At 39.4% G+C, this 21,634-nt stretch overlaps 1 protein-coding gene across 1 annotated transcript; it reads right to left on the bottom strand.

Annotated features, from left to right (window-relative positions):
• Positions 1-703: 703 nt before the first annotated feature.
• Positions 704-18,324, bottom strand: LOC131401665 (centromere-associated protein E-like). The gene is made up of 11 exons (XM_058536910.1): positions 18,321-18,324; positions 16,751-16,840; positions 16,514-16,632; positions 15,761-15,880; positions 15,241-15,322; positions 15,013-15,080; positions 14,870-14,935; positions 4,143-4,194; positions 2,562-2,649; positions 2,079-2,184; positions 704-742 (listed from the first exon to the last, which is right to left on the bottom strand). Exons 1-11 carry the CDS (start codon positions 18,322-18,324, stop codon positions 704-706), a joined length of 834 nt encoding a protein of 277 aa, XP_058392893.1.
• Positions 18,325-21,634: the final 3,310 nt, after the last annotated feature.

Raw genomic sequence — 21,634 nt, 5'->3', positions numbered from 1 at the left:
CAACTTTATTAATTGACTGAAAATATATAAATAATAGGCAGAGAATTCTTAAAGCAGAGACTTGAATAACTATAGCAAAAGAAGTGCTATCATAAGACCGCCATTTGATATTTTAGCTCATTTTTAAAAAGATGACTAAAATGTAAGATTTTTACAGAATAGGGGACCGTGACGGTTAAAACAAACAATGACAAGCAATTACACTATCTTATTAGCTTGCTATCTTAGGACTAGAAGAGGAATTCAAGATAATTAAAATGAAACAAAGTAGTGTTAAAAACTATTGATAGAGACTCTTTTTAACCTAACTCTCTATGTATTTGTGACAATTTTTAAAAATTATCTCTAAAAAAAAAGCATCTCTACTTGGCCCATTTGAAAAATCTCAAATTTTGCCCTTTGGAAATGAAAAACAATATCTAAAATAATTTCAAGAGACCATACCTTTCAGTTTATAGTAAACTAAAATTTTTATGAGTTGATTTCTCCTTATTAAAAACTATTTGTTTTAAATTTAGGTTGTAGAACTCAGATAGATGATTTAAGAGGCTCTGGGCATTTAGGCAGTTCTCAATTCTAAATCTCTCTATATTCTTTACTGAAATACATGGCTCATACATACCTCCTCTAACTGTTTTTTAAGATCAATTATTTCTTTTCTATATCTTTCCAGGAGAGCTTCATCACTTGATACCTCATTAACTTAAGGGGTATTCTTCATAGACTGAGCAGTTCCGGCAAACTGGGAAAAAATACAAGAGAGTTAAGTGTTTGACACTGAAAAGTTAATTTACTTAATATTTAGATTCCTCGTAACTAAGTTTTGTAAAGAAAAATCAATACTCTTCCCAGGTGGCTTAATGCTTGTGAACACAGAGCATTCTATGTCCCTGTGACAATGCTCGTAATTTATCCTAGCTGCTAGTCTTCAGGAGAGTCAAAGAAATATCTTGATGACAGGTGCTGACAAAGAAACTACAAACACTGGCTCACTGGAATCCCATCTACACCTCAAAATCCTGTGCAAAGGTTCCTTCTACTCTAAAGATTTGCCTCCAGTCAAAAGACTCTCTCCTTCCTTTGATCTCTGTCCTACTTATTAGCCACTTAACTCTTAATCCATGGCAAGCATGTTGGAAGACAGGTCTTTTCTTCCCTATAAGACTATAAATTCTATGAAGCCAGGGACTCTATCTTCTATCTGCTTCTCTGGCAGGATTTTGATCCAGTGCTCAATAGCTACTTCAAGCAATGTTTCTTCACATATGAGTGTCAGAAGGAACTTTTATTTTGGTTAGGAAGCTTGGCCCTGAGCTAACATTTATTACCGATCCTACCCTTGTTTTGCTGAAGAAGATTGGCCCTGGGCTAACACCTGTGTCCATCTTCCTCTATTATTTTGTATGTTGGATTCCACCACAGCATGTCTTGATGAGCGGTATGTCAATCTGTGCCCAGGATTAGAACCTGTGAACCCCGGGCCACTGAAGTGGATCACGCAAACTTAACCACTATGCCACCGGGCTGGTCCCCAGAAGTAACTTTAAGAGGATATGTGTGGGGGACCATTAAATGACACTGAATCCTTCATTGAGATAGATAGTCTACTGACATTCCTCACTTTTCCTGTTTTAAAAAAACAGAAAATGCAGGCCTTAGGCTCAGAGAAATTTCAGACAATAATTCACTAACAGGAATTTAAGAATTATTTTGTTATAAATACACACCCACCAGTTTTTTGGGTCACCTTCTGTTTGTTGCAAGTGATAACCAGTTTTTCATTTATGGGATTGATATATAGTTTCCTTTTATAATAAGTTAAATTTAAAAAGTGAGTTATTTAAAGAAAAAATCAAGTCAATTTCAGTAAAATACTGAAGAACAAAATTGTGTAGGTGGCATATGAATGACTGAAGTTTGGGAAAATTAAGGAATGTTCTTTAGTAGACAACACATCAACTTTATTTTAACAGGTATATTATATCAATTAAAAAAACTGTACCTAATTTTAGTAGGTAATTTTTTCTTCTGAAAGATAATTTCCCCCCATAGTAAGTTGAGATAAAAATCAAACTCACTTGAAGAGTAGTCAGGGTTTCATTCAAAGACACTGGAATAATTGTGCAGATAATACATGTTTTTGCATTTCCTCCCAAGGAATTCTGGAGAATTCGTGTTAATTTGCTGTCTCGATAATTTATGAAAGCACTGAGTGAGGAACGAGTTTGGGAAGAAAAAAGAGTAAAACTTTTTATATAACAAACGTGGTTGGTTTTTAATGCAGAACCTTCAATTAACTACAGTTAAAAAATTGATTCTTTACAGGTTACACGAGGCCAAGCAAAACTACTAACTAAAAATATTCCATTTAATTTAGAAAGTAAACTTAGTAGGTCACAGTCATACATACAAGAAGCAATTCATGCTCATGGAATCACAGCAGCTTTTGAATATATGGGAGAAATCAGTACATTTGTTTGAGTGTCACTGAAATATCATAATTTTCCACCTAATGAAAAACGTTAATATTAATAGGTAAATGTACAATGGGATAAACTTACCCATCTTGTCCATCACTAAGTTTCTTGATCACTTGTCGCAAAACAAATAAGCTACGATTTATATTACAGCCTTCCTTGAGTTTCACACCTGCATTTATTAAATAAATAAATGAAACTAAAATTTTCCCCTGTACTAGATTATGAACTTACTTATCAGTAGGTTATGAGAGAAATTAGAAACTGCAGGGTCAGATGCTACAGTCTGGGCTTCAGATTAGATCTGCGCCCACCTTTATTACCACAGGTAGCAGGCGCTCTCTCTCTCTCTCTCCCACCTGTTACGTGAATCAGAAAGGCTCTCACCAGAGAAACAGCAAGAAGAAAAAGATGACTAAGAAAAGATTAAGGAGAGAAAGCCATGTCCTAAAAGAGGCCTGCTAACTCCTCAATTCAAATCTATTTTTCCAAACCCCCAAATATACGCAACTAATGACTTACAACCAAATTAGTTCATAGCAGCTCACAACCAAACACATTCTTATTTTTAAACTATTAATATGCCCACATGGCTCAAACAAAAACACACGGAAAAAGCCCTCTCTCACTTTTATGCTCCTTTCATTCAGTTCCTGTCCCTCTACCGGGAAACCACTGTTATTAGCTTATTCTTCTGGAGATTTTTAGAAATACAAGTTCATATATATTAAGTTTTCCCCTTTCTTTTTTAAACAAATAGTAGCATACCATACACACTATTTTGCACTTTGCTTTTTTCACTTGGCAACATACCATATATCTTATTGGTAAACACTGGTCTTTCTCATTCTTTTTTATAGAATGGAATATCATTGTATGGGTCTACCAGAATGTATTCACCCAGCAGCCTGCTGAGGGACACGCAGGTGTTCAGTCTACCCTGTACACAAAAAATACTGCAAGAATCATTCCGAATAGCGATTATCTCACAGGTGCCTTAGTCAGCTATTGCTGTAATATTGCTGTTACCAAGCCAGCTTAAAACAACAGGCCTGAGGAGCCACTGCTTTGGTGAGTACATGCCATGCTCAGCTGAGTGTCTCTATGTCAGGCTGCAGAAAATTAACACAGAGAGAGGCTTGACACATTTACGGTTCTGAAGCTTCCTATCCAAGTATGCTTTTCCATTTGTTTAAGTGTTCGGTTATGTCCTTCAGGTCTGTTTAAAGTTTTCTTTATTTTGATCTTGTGCAATTTTTGCTGAGTTTCTTCTCAGGTATTACATCTTCTAAGTCATTATTGTAAATGGGATCTTTTTGTACATTAAATATTCCAACAGGTTGTTCTATTATGAGTTATTCATGTCTGTACATTAATTTTGTACCCTGTCACCTTTCTGAATTTCCTTACTGATAATGGTGTCCATGGTACTCTCAGGAGCTTTCCAGCTATAAATCTCATACAGAGTTTTAGCATTTTAACTGATGCTATAGCAGCCCAAAGAATATAATTAACCAGATAAGGAAGCTGCTCTTTATGTTAAAGACTTTTTATCACAAAATTATCACCATTACCTTATTAGTTTCTAAAATGCCTGCTGCCATTTGTATTCTGTAAAAGAACAGCAGGACATTCAGACCAACATATTTCATGAGTTTTCATTACCTTCAGCACCTGTTTTTTCAGCTCTTTCCCAGCCTGCAAGATCAACCAAATTCTGTAAGAGAGGAAAATAAAACATTAGGAAGGGTAACTTGAAAATAATAAAATCCAAACTACCGAAAGAACGTTTTTAATCCATGGCTTATCTGAATACCCCGTGTTTCCTAGTCTCTCACCCCACTCTTTAGGCCTTCCCTTGTCTGAGTCAAACTAACCTCTACACCTTGTTCCTTCTTTATAACGCATCCTCTATAATGTTGCCAGAATAGTTTCACTTTCTTGCACCAAGTTCAAAATCTTACCATGGTGAACACAGTTCTCCACAATCTGGTACTTGTGTTGCTCTAGCCTTATTCCTGGCCATCTCTTACTCTTAACTCTGGATGAGCTCCTGACTATGCGCTCCACAACTCATGTACTGTTACACTTTGCCATTCCCTTTGTTTAGCTAGTTCTGACCTTCTAGTCCACCCCTACTCTCTATTCAGCACCAAAGGCACATGTTACCTTCTCAGTGTAGCTTTGCCAACTTTATCTTTTTTCCCCCACACCTTGAATGAACTGCTCTTTCAACTGTGTACCCAGAGATCTTTACAGATATGACTTATTATTATAGCCCTTACTGTGTTGTGCTGGGTCATTTATGTCTCTGACTACACTGTAGCATCTTTAAAAGCATGGGCCTCTCTTTAATTTCACAAATTTTGCCGAAACAAGTGACCTCCTGTCCTGTTCCAGGCAGCATGTCAGGTGCTGGGACATGGCAGTGAGCCAGACAAAGAAGGACCCTGCGCTCAGAGAGCTCACATTCTGCATGGGGTGGGATGGGGGAGAAAGTCAGTGAGAGGAGAGAAAAAGACAAATAAGCAACATATCACCATGAGGGTAATACAGACAATTTAAACAGAGTGCCAGAGGAGGGAAGAGGAGAGGTCAGAGTATGTTCTTAGGATTGAGTGGCAGGAGAAGGCTTCCTATTTAGCTAAAATCTGCAGTGACAGAGAAGAGGAAGCCAGCCAAGCAAAGACCAAGGGACCCAGACTCCCAAATAAAGAACAGCCAGCACACACAGTCACAAAGCAGAAATGAGCTTTGTGTGTTCAAGAAAGAGAAAGGGCAGCATGGCAGCGTTGGTGAAGCAGAGATGGGACAAGACAGGGTAAGAGAAGTAGGAAGGGCTCAGATTATGTAGGGCTTTGTAGGCAAGAGTAAGAACTGGATTTTCTAAATGCAATGGGAAGCCATTAGAAGGATTGAACAAGAGAGTGACATATCTTGATTTAACTTTCTGAAGGGTCACCTGTGGGCCCTGGGTGGAGAACAGATTGCAGAGGGGCAAGAGTGGCAGCAGGAGCCCAGTCAGGCGGCTTGTGCAGAAATCTGAGTGGAGATGACCGTGGCTTGTGCTGGGGAGTGTGCAGTGGAGACGGTAAGTATGGAGGGATATCTTCTCTATTCTTTTCATCTCAGAGCTCAGCACTGTGCTCAGAACAGGGCAAAGGCTCAGTAAATATTCTTACTGCATTAAAAGGAAGTCAGAGATTTAAATTACTTCTCTCTGTGGAGACTTCCAGGGATAAGCAGGTCATTATACACTTCTGCTTTATAGTCCTATCTCAGATACTTCTTTCCTCAAAATATTCAAAGAAATTTGATGTTTCTTGTACAGTATCTACCACAGATGACCTAGATACATAATAAAGGGGTGAAGTGGTGGTGAAGGCAGCATGAACTAAGGTATAAAGATGGGAACAATCATTAGTGTTCAAAGATACCAAGAGGTCCAATCTACCTTTAAGGGAGGAGCTCAGGTGGAGCAGAAGGATGTCAACTTAGACTGGTTAAGACTGGACAGATCTTGTTAAGGAAGTGATGCAACAGAAGTTTAGCCACATTAGAATTCTGTATATTGGACTGAAAAAGGAAAACCAGGTCGTGGAGGCCAGGTCCAGTGGAATGATACAGTAATTCAAGTGAGATGAGGACTTGGGTATGACACCCATGGAAAGCTAAAGGGTGGAATCAATAAGAAATGGCGATGATGGGAAAAAAGGGAAGGCAGAAAAAGATGAGGCAAAGCTGACTTGGGTTTCCAGCCTAGATGACCAGGATAATGCTGAAACTACTGGAAAAAAGGAATATTCACCATGGTAACAAAAAATAACTTGGTTTTAGTAACACTAAAGTTTGAGCTAACAGTGGGACACAGTTATAATCTTTAGGAAGATGTGAATGAGAACTCAGAGATCTAGATACAATAAAAACTCGGCTGTCATCAAAAGAGAAATGCTAACATAAAGTCAGAGGGCAAGCATGGGAAGTAAGAAAGGCCACAGAACACTCCTGTGTTGTTGTTAGGAGGGTAGGAAAAAGAAGCCACAGAAGCGAACAGGGAAGGATCAGAGCTAAGAGAACCTGGATATTATTCTCCCAGAAAGGCCAGGAGACATTCAAACCAAGGCCCCCTCCAAAGAGCCAGAAAACGACTCTCTGGGAAGACTGCATTCCAAGAAGATACCTAGAGTGAATGGGAGTCTGGAGGGTTGGACTTGATGGTATCTAAAGTCCCTAGATAATAGAGCATCAAAGAACATGAGAAAAGTCCAAAAATGGATCACTGAATAGGTCAAGAGTATTAAAGCTAAATTATTAAAAGTTAAAATTTCACTGAAATATCACAGGCCAGGTTTGGGAAACAAAACAGAAGTTAGGTTTTGTAGCATTTTTTGTTGTTAAATTAAAGCAGGACTAGACTATTGAAATAAATATTATACTGCGTAATAAAATAACTGAGGTGAACTAGAATTAGATATTTAATTAAGACTCTGACTTTTCAAAATCTAAAAGTGAATAAACATATTATAGATTTATTACTTTTTTCCCTGAAGTTTTCAAATCAAACAGAATAATCTTAAATCATATCCCACATCAAGCTAAAGAATTTAGTCCCTGAAGACAGAGAATAAAGCAATAATGGTAAGGAATAGGAAGGAAACACAAAAATGAGAGATAATTGATACAGTGCAGCAAAAAGGAAATGGGGGTTTACTTATATGGAAAGAAGGAATATTTGTATAATGCTTATATTCACTTATTCAACAAACAAGTATTGAAGATAAACTAGGTACAATGTGCTGAGGCTACAAAGATGAATGAGATATCACCCTTCTCTGACGGATTTACAGCATAAACATTGTGTTTATAATCTAAAATTTATTTTCTTATTGTACCTAAAAATGAACTTGAACATGTGATTTATTTATAACCATCCACGTAGGTATTTGTTGATTTCCCAAGTCTCAATTCTATTGGCTGAAACTAAATAAATAATAAAAAATATCCGGAGAGAAGTCAAGATGGTGGCATAAGCAGACTCTGAACTCAACTCCTCCTGGGGACACAGACAATTTACAACTACTCATGGAAATATTACCCCTGAGAGAGAACTGAAAACTAGATAAGAGGAACTCCTGCAACAAAGGACAATCGTAATTGAGGTGGAAGAGGCAGAAACTCCCTTCTGGAGAGAAAAAAATGCCACCTTCACGAGCTGCAATGCTTCACAGCCACCCGGGAGCAGCCCAAAGGTACACAGCTCTCCCTGGAGGAGCGGGGCCCTGAGCCGGGGAGCGCCCCTGCTCTAGGCACTTCGTGGACCCAGCACAATCGAGGTGAGTGGCATAATATCTGACTTTGCCTCCTACTAAAACATTGGGGAGTACCCCCATAAAAGCTGGTTCACGAAGAAATTAAAACCGACGTTTAGAGGGCCCACGCGCAAACACACCCGTTTCAGAAATCAACATAAAATCACCAGAAAGAAAGGTGCACAGTGCTTTGGTGAAAACAGACTCACCTGATAGGCTTTGAGTGCATCTTAGTGAGAGGTGAGACCTCTCCAGGAACTGGGACATTGCCGGCGGCCATTGTTGTGGCCTGGTGTGGGCGTGCTGACACAGACACCATTGGAGTTCTCCCTGGGGCCTGCTAGCCCAGGGTCTGTCCCCCTACTAGAGCACCAGTTTAATCCAGCTCAGCCAGGGCAGGCAGCCCACCCTGTTGTTGGCCCCACCCAGCAACAAGCCCTCAGGCAACTTGTGGGCCTGCATACATTGGTGACTGGATTCTCTGCAGCCTGGTGACCGAGCCCACTTCTATGGGGCAGGGCGTTCACAAGGAGTAGGTGGAGAGTGTGGGGCAGTGGTGGAGTGTGTGGTGCGCCCACCATGGAGAGACTGGGTCCACTTCAGGAGGTTGCGCACATGGGCCAGGACTGTGTTGACTGTGTGTGTGGACCTGTGGGCGGTGGGGCTTGTCAGCTGCAGAAGACTTGTGCTTCCCAAAGACCCATATAGGGGTTTTGCCCCACTTTCCGAAGCCTGAAACAATTGGGTGCTCCCATGCCTGAGGCCAACCCCACCCAGCTGCAATCCTCAGAGAGCTGACAAGAGACTTAAAAGCTGGAGGCTTGTAGCAATTGTGAGCCCCTGAGCCTAACAAACTGCCATGCTGGGGGCCTACTCACTTAAAAGAAATACTGCAAACTAAATGTGGTGTTAGAACTTGCAGCCAACTGTGCTGGGGCTTCCCACACCTGATAAAGAGACTGAAGTGCCCACAACAACTACATAACTCAGCCTCTCTGGGCGCCTACAGGGAGAACAAACATACCACAACAGAAGGACACACGTAGCCCACATAGCGGTCACTCCTGGAACATTGAGAACTGAGGGAAGCACACTGCAGGCCTGCTAAGGCATCACTTATATAAGGTCACCTATCCAAGTGCAGGGCATGTAGCTGACCTAGCTAATACACAGACACGAGCACAGGAAAAGTGGAAAAATGAGAAGGCAAAGGAATACCTTCCAAGTAAGGGAACAGGACAAAACCGCAGAAAAGGAACTAAGTGAAACAGAAATGAGCAAGCTACACGACAGAGAGTTCAAACAAAGAGTGTTAAGGATGCTCACTGATCTGGGGAGAAGAATGGATGAACTCAGTGAGAATGTCAAGAAAGAAATGGAAGATATAAAAATGAACCAATCAGAAATGAAAAATACAATACTAGAAATGAAAAATTCACTAGAGGGACTCAAAAGCAGAGTTGAGGAAACAGATGAACGGATCTGCGAGCTGGACGAAAGACTAGAAGAAATTACCCAAGCTGAACAGTTAAAAAAAAAACAGAATTAACAAGAGTGAGGACAGTCTAAGGGACCTCTAGGACAACGTCAAGTGCACTAGCATCCGAGTTATAGGTGTCCCAGAAGGAGAAGAGCGAGACAAAGTGGCAGAGGATCTATTTGATGAAATAATAGATGAAAACTTCCCTAACCTAAGGAAGGAAACAGACATCCAGGTACAGGAAGCACAGAGAGCACCAAAGAAAATAAATCCAAAGAGGTTCACACAAAGACACGTCATAATTAAAATGTCCAGAATTAAAGATAGAGAGAGAATCCTAAAAGCCCCAAGAGAAAGACAAGTTACGTACAAAGGCAACCCCATAAGTCTATCAGCTGACTTCTCAGCAGAAACCTTACAGGCTAGAAGAGAGTGGCACCACATATTTAAAGTGCTAAAAGGGAAAAACTTACAGCCAAGAATACTCTAGCCAGCAAGGTTATCATTCAAAATGGAAGGAGAGATAAAAAGTTTCCAGACAAAAAAATTAAAGGAGTTTGTCACCTAAAAGCCAGTGCTAGAAGAAATGTTAAAGGGGCTGATTTGAGGGGAAAAGAGAAGACCACAAATAGGAAAAATTATCTATTTCCATGATAAGAGAGTAATGGATACAAATGCACAAAAAAGAGGTTAGATATGATACCAAAAACATAAAATGAGGGAGGAACGGAGTTAAAGAGTAGAGCTTTCAGACAGAGGTCAAACTAAAGAGACCATCAATTCTGTATAGAGGTCTACTAAAACACTGAGAAAAAAAGTTAAAAAATGGCAGTAAGTACATACTTATCAATAGCTACTTTAAACGTCAATGGACTAAATACTCCAATTAAAAGGCGTAAGGTGGCTGTTTGGATAATAAAACAAGACCCATATACATGCTGCATACAAGAGACACACTTCAGACTTAAAGACACTCACAAACTGAAAGTGAAAGGATGGAAAATGATACTCCACGCAAATGGCAATGAAAAGAGCGCTGGGGTTGCAATACTCATATCAGACAAAATAGACTTGAAAACAAAAACTGTAAAAAGAGACAAAGACGGTCAATACATAATGATCAAGGGAATGATCCAACAAGAGGATATAACACTTGTAAATATTGACGCACACAACATAGGAAAAGCTAAATATATAAAGCAATTATTAACAGACATAAGAGGAAAAATAGACAGTAACACAATAATAGTAGGGGACTTTACCACTCCACTTACACAAACGGATAGATCATCCAAACAGAAGACCAATAAGGACACACTGGCCTTTAATGACACACTAGAACAGATGGACCTAGTAGATATACACAGAGCATTCCATCCAAAAACCGAAGAATACACGTTCTTTTGAAATGCACATGGAACATCCTCCAGGGTTGATCACATATTATGTCACAATACAAGTCTACATAAATTTAAGAAGATTGAAATAATACCAAGCATCTTTTCCGACCACAATGGTATGAAACTAGAAATCAACTATAGGAAGAAAATCAGAAAAGCCACAAATAGGTGAAGATGAAACAAAATGCTACTGAACAACGATTGGGTCAACGAAGAAATCAAAGAAGAAATCAAAAAATACCTGGGGACGAATGAAAATGAAAATAAGACATGCCAGAATTTATGGGATACAGCAAAAGCAGTACTAAGAGGGAAGTTTATAGCAATACAGGCCTAGCTCAACAAGCAAGGAAAATCTCAAATAAACAATCTAAAAATGCACCTAAAGGAACTGGAAAAAGAAGAACAAACAAAGCCCCAAATCAGTAGAAGAAGGGAAAAAATAATAATCATTGCAGAAATAAATGAAATAGTAACTACTAAAACAGTAGAAAAAAATAATAAAACCGAGAGCTGGTTCTTTGAAAAGATAAACAAAATTGACAAAACTTTAGCTAGACTCACCAAGAAAAAAGAGAGAAGGTTCAAATAAGTAAAATCAGAAATGAAAGAGGAGAAATTACAACAGACACCTCAGAAATACAAAAGAATAAGAGGACAATATGCAAAGCTATATGCCAACAGATTCAACAATCTGGAAGAAATGGATAAATTCTTACAATCATACAACCTTCCAAAACTGGATCAAGAAGAAATAGAGAATTTGAATAGATCAATCACCAGTAAAGAGATCGAAACAGTAATCAAAAAATCTCCCCCAAAATAAAAGTCCAGGACCAGACGGCTTCCGTGGTGAATTCTACCAAACATTCAAAGAAGACTTAATACCTATCCTTCTCAAACTCTTCCAAAAATTTGAGGAGAGGGGGAAGCTCCCTAACTCCTTCTACGAAGCTGACATTACCCTGATACCAAAACGAGACAAGGAAAACACAAAAAATGAAAATTACAGGCCAATATCAGTGAGGAACATCGACACAAAAATCCTCAACAAAGGAGCAAATCGCATACAACAATACTTTAAAAAGATTATACACCATGATCAAGTTGGATATATTCCAGGGATGCAGGGATGGTTCAACATTTCCAAATCAATCTATGTAATATACCACATTAATAAAATGAAGAATAAAAATCACATGATCATCTCAATAGATGCGGAGAAAGCATTTGACAAGATACAGCACCCACATATGATAAAATCTCTGAATAACATGGGTACAGAAGGAAAGTACCTCAACATAATAAAGGCCATACACGACAAACCCATAGCTAATATCATCCTGAATGGTGAAAAACTGAAAGCTATCCCTCTAAGAACAGGAACCAGACAAGGATGCCCACTCTCACCACTCCAATTTAACATAGTACTGGAAGTCCTAGCCAGAGCAATCAGGCAATATAAAGAAATAACAGGGATCCAAACTGAAAGGAAGAAGTGACACTCTCACTATTTGCAGATGACATGATTTTATATATAGAAAACACTAAATAATCCACCAAAAAACTTTTCGAAGTAATAAACGAATATGGTAAACTTGCAAGATACAAAATCATCATAAAAAATCAGTTGCATTTCTATACACCGACAACAAAGTAGCAGAAAGAGAAATGAAGAAGTCAATCCCATTTGCAGCAAAAAGAATAAAATACCTAGGAATAAACTTAATCAAAGAGGTGAAAGATCTAGTACACCGAAAACTATAAAACATTGCTGAAAGAAGTTGAAGAAGACACAAAAAAAGGGAAAGATATTCCCTGCTCTTGGATTGGAAGAATTAACATAGTTAAGATGTCCATACTTCCTAAAGCAATCTATAGATTCAATGCAATCCCTGTCAAAGACAGGGACAACATTTTTCACAGAAATAGAACAAAGAATCCTAAAATTTATACGGAACGACAAGAGACCCTGAATAGCCAAAGGAATCCTGAAAGAAAAGAACAAAGCTGGAGGTATCACACTCCCTGATTTCAAAATATACTACAAAGCTATAGTAACCAAAAGAGCATGGTACTGGCACAAAAACAGACACACAGATAAACAGAATAGAATCAAAAGCCCAGAAATAAAACCACACATCTATGGATAGCTAAACTTCAACAAAGGAGCCAAGAACATACAATGGAGAAAAGAAAGCTTCTTCAACAAATGGTGTTGAGAAAACTGGACAGCCACATGCAACAAAATGAAAGTAGACCCTTACCCTACACCATACACAAAAATTAACTCAAAATGGATTAAAGACTTGAATGTAAGACCTGAAACTGTGAAACTTCTAGAAGAAAACATAGGCAGTACGCTCTTCAATATCAGTCTTTGCAACATATTGTCAAGCACCATGTCTAACCGGGCAAGAGAAAAAATAGAAAAAATAAACAAATGGGACTACATCAGACTAAAAAGCTTCTGCACAGCAAAGGAAACCATCAGCAAAACGAAAAGACACCCTAAAAATTGGGAGAAAATATTTGCAAACTATACATCTGATAAGGGGTTAATCTCCAAAATATATAAAGAACTCATGCATCTCAACAACAAAAAAAAATGAACAACCTATTTAAAAAATGGGCACTCATATGATATTTGACCTTCTCCCTCTGACTTATTGGACATTGCGGGTATTATGGAAAGTGAAATAAGTCAGAGGGAGAAGGTCAAATACCGTATGATTTCCCTCATTAAGTAGTAGATAATAACAACAACAAACAAACACATAGAAACAGAGTTTGGATTGGTGGTTACCAGAGGGGAAGGGGGGAGGGAAGAGGGTGAAATGGATAATTCGGCACAAGTGTGTGGTGATGGGTGGCAGTTGGTATTTGGGTGGTGAACATGATGTAATCTATGCAGAAATAAAAGTAGAATGATGTACACCTCAAATTTATACAATGTTATAAACCCATGTAACTGCAATAAACAAAAAATTTAAAAACATAAAAATAAATTTAAAAAAATGGGCAAAAGACCTGAACAGATATCTCTCCAAAGAAGATATACAGATGGCCAACAGGCACATGAAAAGATGTTCACCATCATTAACTATCAGGGAAATGCAAATCAAAACAACAATGAGATTTCACCTCATGCCCGTCAGAATGGCTATAATTAACAAGACAGGAAACAACAAGTGTTGGAGAGGATGTGGAGAGAAGGGAACTCTCATACACTGCTGGTGGGAGTGAAAACTGGTGCAGCCACTATGGAAAACAGTATGGAGAGTCCTCAAAAAATTAAGGCTAGAACTACCATACGATCCAGCTATTCCACTGCTGGGTATTTATCCAAAGGACTTGGAAACTCCAATGCATAAAGATACATGCACCCCTGTGTTCATTGCAACGTTATTCACAATAGGAAAGACCTGGAAGCAACCTAAGTGCCCATCAAGGGACGAATGGATAGGAAGATGTGGTATATATACACAATGGAATACTACTCAGCCATAAGAAACGATGAAATCCAGCCATGTGTGACAACATTGATTGGCATGGAGGGTACTATGCAAAGTGAAATAAGTCAGAGGCAGAAGGTCAAATAGCATATGATCTCACTCATTATGTAGTAGATAATAACGACGACAAACAAACACACAGAGACAGAGATTGGATTGGTGGTTACCCTAGGGGAAGGGGGGAGGGAGGAGGGCAAAAGGGATAATTAGGCACATGTGCGAGGTGATGGGTTGTAATTAGTATTTGGGTGGTGAATGTGATGTAATCTATGCAGAAATAGAAGTATAATGATGTACACCTGAAATTTACACAATGTTATAAACCAGTGTTACTGAAATAAACAAAAGTATCCCCATATTCCATCACCACTTTAACTTTCAAATGTGAATAAAAAAAAAAAAACCCAAACCCATTTGCTTACTGGTTAGGAAAGGCCTCAACTCCTACAGTCCTTACATCTAAATTGTAGGAGAAGGCAGCCATAAAAGAACAGGAAGAAAGATCTCTTGAATTCTTCCTACATGTTAACTAGTCATCTCGTGCTACAGATGAGAATAAACTACCAATTCATAGATGTTTTTGCCTATTTAGTTCAGTTAACAGTTCTTATGAAACCAAAGATCCAGCAGCTGAATTAAACTTTGCTTTGGTCTGTAGAGTACATCATCATGGTTCATCAACACTCACCAAATGGGACACCTTGACAGATCCTTCACAATTAGAGGGTTCATCTTTCTCTCTACTTTCCAAAATCTAGACAGAAATGGCAACTTGTAGAAAAATTAGTGTATTCTTAATTGGAAAGACCAAGTAGAGAGAAAATTACCTACCATCCTAAAAATAGCATGAGAACGACTGCTTCTCTGATTCGTTTTCGTAACTCTATAATGTCTGTTCTCTGTAAAAATGAGTCACATTTCAGCTGCATACATTAAAATGCAAAGAAAAACATTAACTTTTATTTTAACTTAAGAAAGAAAAGTGTGGTTTGAAGCCTAAATACATTCAACTGAATAGTTTTTACAAATGTTTTGAAGAAACACAGCATAAAGTCTTACTTTCTCCCTTTGTGATCCACTTCAAAGCCATTTCTGGTGTATAAACAACTTCCTCTGTGAGATCACCCACATACGGATTCCTCTGAAACAAGGTTAATGATTGGAAGAGTAGAGAAATAGAAGTCACTTAAAAGTTTGCATCTCAAAAAGAAGGTGCAAACTATTACAGCATTCATTTGTGGAAGGTAAAAGTGGGCAATGGGGACCATTACTCTGTAAAAAAAATAACAAGTAAGCCTATGATATTTACAATTTATTTCCTATACCAAAGCACACCAAATTCTAACTTCATCTTATTCTTTTTAGACACTTACACAAAGGTATTACAGCTGTCAATATTTAAAAACGATACATATCCCTTAAAAGATGAGCTCTATGAACACAAGTAAGAAGACAAAAAACAAATCACAGAAACAGGAGACACTTTAAAAAATATGGAAATTAAAGGTAAACGTTCATGAACAATAATCTCATTAAGTCAGTCTATTTGTTGAGCCACTCTCTTAACTCTGTTACTCACACTGAAGTCTTCTCGAATTATTAAAGGTTTCATTTTTTGAGTGTCACAGAGTAAGTCTGTAATGGTTTCATTGTATATCTCCATGTAAGACACACGTAAGAGAAATTCCCTATCAGGAAACTAGAATAAAAAATATGTAAAAACGTCAGAGATCATCCAATTACGAAAACCTATTACTGAATGCTTATGTGCTCTTATTAAACATTAAAATATTCTTTGAGAAGTTATCTTTGTAAAATAAACAAAAAACAAAACAAAAAAAGCCCCTATGGTTCTACATTGAGAAAAATAAACACAAATATAAATGCATTGTTTTGGAAATAATGAAAATATAGTATTATAGCATTAGAAGAGGAGAGTGCCTAGCCCAACTCTTTAAGCTTAAAATAAAACCCTACCAATAGATGTTCAAATAAGAACCTTAAAAATCATCAGGTTGCCTATCCTGGTCTCCTAACCATATCGACCCTCTCCTGCTCCTTAATGATCACTGGCAGCTATTCAAAGGCAGTGATAAGACTTCTTGTTTCTCAATGCCCACTTTTTAGCAGGCGTATTACTGCTTCAGGATGCAAGGGAAAGAATGAAAGAAGTTTAAGCTCTATAAAGTCAGTTTGTGGGGAAAAGTGAATCTATGCTCTGCCTTTCTTCTTTCCCTGTGGATAACCAAGAGAGAACTGTAAGCATACTTCCTTTCACCATGAGAAGACATTACTACTTTTACCTGTATGTACTAGAAATTTAGCTACTTACCTTCTTAACTTTGTTGAAAATGTCATGAATTGCCCTGGGGATTATTCCTAAATCATCTTTGGAACCGATCATGGTATATGTTTTGCCTGAAGCAGTCTGCCCATAGGCAAATATAGTACCTGCAGAAACAAAACAGACACACGCAAGAATAAAAATGAATCTAGAGTGTGTAAAACTATCAATACTGTTGAACAGACACCCAAGACTAAATAAAGCATTTCTGCAGTGAATACAAACCATTGTAGCTTTGCATGGCAGAGTCTATGATTGGTACTGCTATTTCTTCATACACATTTTCAGTCGATTCATTATTGAGAATGACACGATCTAAAAAAAACAAAAACACAGAAGTTAAAGCAAACAAATCAACTATGCATTCATTCTGAATTAGTAGTTGCCCAAAGAAATAAAATTGTCAGAATATGGTATGATAAAATATTTGTCGCAATATTTTCTTCAACTTAGTAGTCCTCTGAATATACACTTCTCTATAAGGTAAAATGTGTTGGTTCTCACACACAAAAAAACACAAGTCAGTTATACTATGTGCTTTCAAGAGGGAGTAAGGCACAGTGGCTGAATGTGGGGGTCTGGAATCTGACTTTCTGCGAATCTTGGTTCTGCAAGTAAGTACAAGCTGTGTAACTTTGGGCAAGGTGGTTGATGTCTCAGTGCCTAAATTCCCTAACCTGTAAAATGAATACATATTATCTTCCTTATAGAATTACTGTGAGCCTATGGTTAATACTCGGGAAATGTGAACTATTACTAGTCTTTGAGAAATTTTAGTGTTTATACCATGTCTAGCAAGAAGGCCTGGCTCAAACTAAACCAGGAAATGCAGACATTTGGAAGAAAAGTACTGAACGAAGCTGAGGGGTTACAGAGAATGGCCGGTTGGCTGGCTGCTGAAGGCTGGGTTTAGGGCAGCATTTGCACTGATGAATCCACTAGTCCAGGATGCAGTTTCTGTTTTTGTAAGTGCATCAGGAATGGACCACTCTTTCAGTGGTGGCCTCACATTAGAAAGCTTACAAGAATGGATTTGTAAATCAGGAGGGAAATGTACAGACCATCTTGAGAAACTCAGTGATGACACTGCTCGCACCATGACCACATATCTGCCCTTGTAGGTGGAACCATATGGAGAGCCAAAGTGCCATTGGAAAGCTGTTGGGGTCCTGATTTCAGAGCAAGGACAGATGGCAGGATTATTCAGATCTCAACGCCAACAGCTTCAGACAGGTGGGTGAGTCCAAATCCTTTGTGAGCATGCACGGCCACTGACAACCTATAGTACTTGAGTCTGAATGCCTGTGTATCCCTTGTTCTTGTTTTTCTAATCTCTAGCACACACTGTTTTACCTTTTTAAAAATTATGTTGATACTATCAAATAGTCTTTTAGCAGGAATCATTTTTTAACCTATACATCTTTGCTCCAAAGCCTTATATGCTGGGTTTCTAGTGTAACACTAACTCGACAACCTAAGCACTCGTACTCCTAAGGTTGTTGAGAGGACCTCACTGTCCTCTACGGTGCCTAAGTGGAAACATGGTAGTGTGGCTGGAACATAGATCTGACTCCCCCATCTGCTGGCTGTGTGACTTGCGTATCAGTTCCTCATTAAAATGGGAAGGTACATACTGCACAGGCTGGTTAGGAGAAATAAATGAGTTAATATACATGAAGTGCTTAGAATGGTGTCTGGCACATTGTCAGCACATATATGTGTGGGAAATCAATACACAAATCAGCCTAGCCAATGTTGAGGGCCTCCAAGTCCCTTTCTCCCAGCTGGTTCTCACTCATCCTGCAGGCTCCAGGGTAAGTGGTACCATTTCAGACACCTAGACTAGTTAGACCCCCTGCTACAAACTCCCACAAAGCTATGTCATCACGAGTGTAATTAGTTGTTGAAAGCCTTTCTTCCCACCATATGATAAGCTCCACAAAAGTGGTGGTAGGTCCCTGCTGTATTCTAGCAAAGAAGGAATATCTTCACTATTTATTCTGTCAAGAGTTTTCCTGAAAATAATTGTGGAAAGAATATACTAAACTGAAACATCTTAAAGATGACTCGACATTAAGCAACAAATTTTGGGCTTACAGAGTCTTAGGCCACAAATACACTAACAAATAAGAGGAACAGTGTTAGTTTCAGTCATAAGGCACTATGACTATAATCGTGTTTTAAATATCAATTTATTACCTTACTTATCATATGTGATAAACAATTTTTTAAAATTTCCACTGAAGGAGTTTACGGAAGGCTTAGTCTGATCTTTAATGACAAATGCAGTATTATTGAAAAGCCTTTTGTACTCAATAGAAAAGAATAATACGTTACCGTTTGATGCTATTATAAGCTTACCAAAATTGAAGGATATACTTCCATCAACTTGATAAATAGTATTATCGTCAGTTTTCCAGTGATCTTGCATAGCCCCTCCAAGAGCTTCTTTCCTAAAAGAATAAAAACAGTGCATTTTAATACAACTGGTTTTGAAGTCATGTTACATGAAAGAGAATTTAAAAGATTTCATATTCTGAAGAATATTTCAAAAGATCTTAATGACCTATACTATATACAAGAGCCATGTGGAAAGTCCCCCGTTGAGGGGTCAGCACTTTTAAGTGGGGTTTCAGCGACCTCCTGCCCTGTCATGGGCCTTTCCTTGGGAAGCTCTCCACTCCCCTCCCCCTACCCAGTACTGGCCACTGAAGAGAGACATTCAAATCCAACTCCAATTATGTCCTTCCTGCTTAACATCTTTGAAAACCATCTGAAATCCTTAATATGGCACATGAGACTGGGATCATGTTTATTTCTCTCTTCAACCTTATCTTCCTCTAACTTCCTATATACCCCCTAACTCCATACAAATCAACTATCTGAAGGTTCCCCCAAGATAACAGATTCAATCCCTCTGTGCCTGGAATACCCTGGCTTACCTTTCCAACAAATAACTTAACTATTCTTTCAGGAGTTTCCTGACACCAGCCCTGCCCCTTTCCCCACATTGTTATCTAAGGGAAGCACTAATGAGCCCTCAGCAAACACTCTCCACCTGCCTGTCATAGCACTTGTCACAATGTATTGTAATGGTTTCTTTATGTAGCTGTCTTCTAATGCATTAGATAATGAGCTCCTAAAAAATAGGAAATTCCTCATCTGGATATGCTCATTTATTAAACACTCTAATATTTACCACATAATTCTCAAACAGAAAAATGTGTTTGTATTCTTGGGGAGGGGCAGAGATTAGAGAAGCAAAAAGCCTTCATTTCTTCCCGTTCCCCAGGGCAACAACGGTAGTACCTACACTGTACCCCCCCCAAAAAAAATGGACTTCAATACTGATAAATCTCAGTCATTCAACATTCTGCTTGCTGAATTCAGCCATTGACTGTGAAGTCTTGAGCGCCGTCTGAACCCAGTGCAACAAGAGAGACTCGGCCTTGCTGTCAAGGACACAGTAGAGGGGGAGACAGCCTAGTGCACCAGGACCACCTGTGAGGAGCGGCAGAAGCTCTTTCCCACAGGCGTCCCTGACTGGGGGGGGTGGGCAAGCGGGGGCAGGGTCAAGGGGGTGGGGGCCTGAGTTACAGCGGAGTCAAGCGAATCCCACAGCGGGACCCTCCAACCCCTCCTTGTCACTGTACCAAGAAGGAAACCGTGCAAGGCTGTGCGGGAACGGGTGGCGAGGAGCAACTCCTCAGCTCCGGGCTGCCTCGGGGACCTGGCCGGGTCGTGCCGCCTACCTGCTGAGGGGCCGCAGGCGCACGCAGACGGTGATGGCCTTCTCCTCCGCCATCCTGCTGGCCATCCTGCCTTGAACGGGAACTGGTCCAGATGCCGCGCTGCAGCTGCGGAGCGCCAGGCCTCCCCGCTTAAAGCTTTCAATTTCCCCAATGCCGCGTTTGAATGGGCTGCCGCCTCCTGATGCTTCTCACCTGCAGCGCATGCTCAGCTAAAGGGGGCAGGGGGGTTAAAGGGTCTGGAGATAGCGCTCTAGGGGAATGCAGAGAGCCGCTATCCCAGTAATAGCAGAAATTGCTGTCACCTGCTGAAAGCCACTGAGGGGCAGGCAGCCATTTACAAACACATCCTCCACCGCACCCTTCAAGAGTTTGCAATCTGTAGAAAAAACAACGCAGAAAAACTTTTTCACTAACAAAAGAGAATTATGACATTTAAACAATCACACTTTATTTTTTAATTAAAATGAGTCAAACGACGAGTTGCAAGTCACTACCCAGCCCAGAAACATAAGAAACTTGTGCTGTTTAGAAACTCTGAGATTTAGGTTTCTCCTCTTGCTTTCTTTTTCTTGAAACTCCTGTTTCCATTGGCTGTCAGTTCCTGAAAGGTTGACTTAGGAAAAGAATTACCGAAGAATGGAAAAACTCACTTAGTAATGAGCTGAAACTTTTATTAGCGGAAGTGGGAAAGTGATTCTAAATTCTTTCCCAGAAACAGTGCTTGATTTTCCTTTGTTTTAAAAATTTATTTATTTATTTATTTTGCCCCCCAAAGCCCCAGTAGATAGTTGTATGTCATAGTTACACATCCTTCTAGTTGCTTTATGTGGGACTCGGCCTCAGGATGGACGGAGAAGTGGTGCCTCGGTGCACGCCCGGGATCCGAACCTGGGCCGCCAACATCGGAGCGCGTGCACTTAACGGCTAAGCCACGGGGCTGGCCCTTCCTTTGCTTTAAATATGCATCACAGTAAAGTATTACATATTCTGTAGGAGATTTCATTTTCTTTCAGTCCTTTTCTTAGTTGATTTAAGATGCATCAAGAATTAACTCCTTTCAGGGTCCGCCCGGTGGTGCAGCAGTTAAGTGTGCGTGCTTCACTTCGGTGGCCAGCGTTCGCATGCTTGGAACCCCGGGCAGGCACCAATGAACCGCTTGTCAAGCCATGCTGTGTCAGTGTCCCTTATAAAGTAGAGAAGATGGGCACAGATGTTATCTCGGGGCCAGTATTCCTCAGCAGAAAGAGGTAGACTGGCATCGGATGTTTGCTCAGGGCCAGTCTTCCTCACAGACAAACGTTTTAAAAAAGAATTCTCTCCTTTCCCTCACCAAAAACATGACCTGCAGTTACTAATA

The sequence above is a fragment of the Diceros bicornis genome (genome assembly GCF_020826845.1).
Source record: "Diceros bicornis minor isolate mBicDic1 chromosome 13 unlocalized genomic scaffold, mDicBic1.mat.cur SUPER_13_unloc_1, whole genome shotgun sequence".
Lineage (NCBI taxonomy): Eukaryota > Metazoa > Chordata > Mammalia > Perissodactyla > Rhinocerotidae > Diceros > Diceros bicornis.
The sequence above is the reverse complement of the archived record's forward strand: the minus strand, read 5'-3'. Positions and strand labels throughout refer to the sequence as shown.

What these genes read in the sequence shown, in the direction of transcription:
- LOC131401665 (XM_058536910.1), bottom strand. An exon ending in CTGTCAAGGTGTCCCATTTG is followed by an intron (nt 4,195 to 14,869) that starts GTGAGTGTTGAT and finishes CCTCTCTTACAG; the next exon opens with AATTTGGTTGATCTTGCAGG. An exon ending in AAACCCTGACTACTCTTCAA is followed by an intron (nt 743 to 2,078) that starts GTGAGTTTGATT and finishes ATTTTTTCCCAG; the next exon opens with TTTGCCGGAACTGCTCAGTC.